The sequence below is a fragment of the Cebus imitator genome, unplaced genomic scaffold, assembly GCF_001604975.1.
Source record: "Cebus imitator isolate Cc_AM_T3 unplaced genomic scaffold, Cebus_imitator-1.0 Scaffold384, whole genome shotgun sequence".
Lineage (NCBI taxonomy): Eukaryota > Metazoa > Chordata > Mammalia > Primates > Cebidae > Cebus > Cebus imitator.
Window position 1 is genome coordinate 1,731,123 of NW_016107699.1, and position 2,054 is coordinate 1,733,176.

General features: G+C 66.9%; 1 protein-coding gene across 1 annotated transcript in view; it reads right to left on the reverse strand.

Annotated features, from left to right (window-relative positions):
* Positions 1-1,698, reverse strand: part of MUC2 (mucin 2, oligomeric mucus/gel-forming) — a 37,227-nt gene extending 35,529 nt beyond the window's left edge. Inside the window, exons 1-2 of the mRNA XM_037731154.1 lie at positions 1,617-1,698; positions 736-1,006 (exon numbers count right to left, since the gene is read on the reverse strand). Coding sequence (XP_037587082.1) covers positions 736-1,006; positions 1,617-1,692 — 347 coding nt within the window. The 5' untranslated portion in view covers positions 1,693-1,698. The remainder of the gene's footprint in view (positions 1-735; positions 1,007-1,616) is intronic.
* Positions 1,699-2,054: the final 356 nt, after the last annotated feature.

A 2,054-nucleotide genomic window follows, 5' to 3' on the forward strand; every position in this document is an offset into this window, starting at 1 on the left:
GTCTCCGCCCTCCCACCCACGCCCGCACCTGAGGGTCTCCGCCCTCCCACCCACGCTCACACCTGAGGGTCTCCGCCCTCCCACCCACGCCCACACCTGAGGGTCTCCGCCCTCCCACCCACGCTCACACCTGAGGGTCTCCACCCTCCCACCCACGCTCACACCTGAGGGTCTCCACCCTCCCACCCTGGCCCACACTGGAGCTCCTTGCAGAGAACTGAATCTCTGGGGCTGAAGAAGGACAAGTCTTGCCGGTGGGGAACCCGCTGGACAGGAAAGCACCCACAGGGCCTCATTGTTCGGGAGACAACAGCGCAACCAAGCTGGGGGTGGGGAGGGGCTCCCACAGCCCCCCACAGCCCCCCACAGCCCCCCATAGCCCCTGGCACCCGCTTCTGTCCCTCTAGCCTGGGGACGGAGCACACAGCCACTCCGTGCCCACAACCAGAGACAGGAGCCTCCAGGGGTGCCAAGGCCGCCCGAGACTGGCGGGCTCCTCCGAGGGGAGCAGGTGTCCGGGACACACAGGAAAGGGATAACAAAAACCCTTTGCCTGTGGGGGAATGGTGGGGGCTCATCAGGGTTTGTTGAATGAATTAGTGACCTGAACCCAAACTGCAAGGCTATTCTCCTAAGCTGTGTGCTGGGGCAGAAGGGCGCTATGAGGGAGACCCCTGCGGGGGCCGTCGACCCCCCTTTGCTGGATGTGGGCGAGGCGCCGCCCGCCACACTCACACGGCCCCATTCAGCACGGCCAGGTGGCGGGTGAGGTAGATGGCGTCGTCCTTGATGGTCAGCAGGATGGACTCCACGTGGGGGGGCGCCCCGGCCTGGCCCGGGCCCCGCTTCAGGTGCACGGCGAACTCCTTGTAGGAGCCTCTGCAGTCGGAGGCAAAGTTGTAGTCGCAGAGGCCGGGGAAGCGGAAGACGTCGCCGTCGAAGGTCTTGTAGTGGAAGTCGCCCCAAGCGCTGCAGACGCTGTGGCCGTGGTCTCGGGCTCTGCCCTCTGAGGGAGCAGCGGGGGGCGAGGGGTGAGTGGTGCCGGCCGGGGAAGGCTGCCCACGATGCCCTTGGGAGGGGGGCTCCACGGGAGACCTGGAAGCAGCTTCGAGCCCAGCGAAGGCCCCGGCCAGGACAGGTCGCCCCACCCCGGGGGTCTCAGGCCTTCTACCCCCGCCTCACCCAGCGAGGAGTGAGGCTGGGTGCCAAGCAGGGTGTAGGGGAGGGAGTCTGGGCACCCCGGTGAGGGCTATGCAGCCTCCACCCTCCCGGGGTCTCTGCCATCTGAGAAGGGGGCCTCCTGGTGGGGTCCTGGCCACCCTTCCCTCCCCGACAGACAATGACCCAGCTCACTGGGGCATGGGCTGCTGTTTCCGCCTGGTGCTGGCCTGGGGACCCACAGTGTTGTTGGGCAGTCAACCCCAGAGGAATGGCAGGGAACCCCGTCCTTCCAGCCCCAGGAAAGTCAGCAGTGCTGGGGGCTGCAGAGGGCCCACCAGGCCCAGAGCCTCAGCTGAGACACCCAGACTGCTAGGAGACACTCGGGGCCACCTCCACCTCCCAGGTGCGACTAACCTGCCCCGCAGCCCTGGCCCCAGGACACGCTGCCCTCTCACCTGTCTGGAGCTCGGAGCCCCCGGCCACGGACAGGGCCAGGCAGACAGCTGCCAGGCGGGCTAGTGGCAGCCCCATGGTGGCTGGGAGGGGCGGTGTGGGTTGCGCCCGGGCACAGGGGTCCCGGCCTTATATGCCCCAGCAGGAGTGGGAGGGCGGGAAGGTAGAGGAGGGCCAAGGGGTGGGTGTGGCGTTTGCCAGATGATCAAGAAGACAGCTGTGGGGGCCCGAGCCGTGGGGAAATGTTGGTTCAGGTTATCGGAGGTCATCTCTTTATGGCTTCCCGGGTAAACGCAGCCTTCTTCAGGAAGCGGCAGCCCTGCAGCCCGAATGCCAACACACACCCAGGGAACACGTCCAGCTACGAGCGGGATGAGCCCAGCGTGGCTGGGGGAGGGGCGTCCTGCCAGAAGAATGTCTGGTCAGGCTCCGTAGCCCCC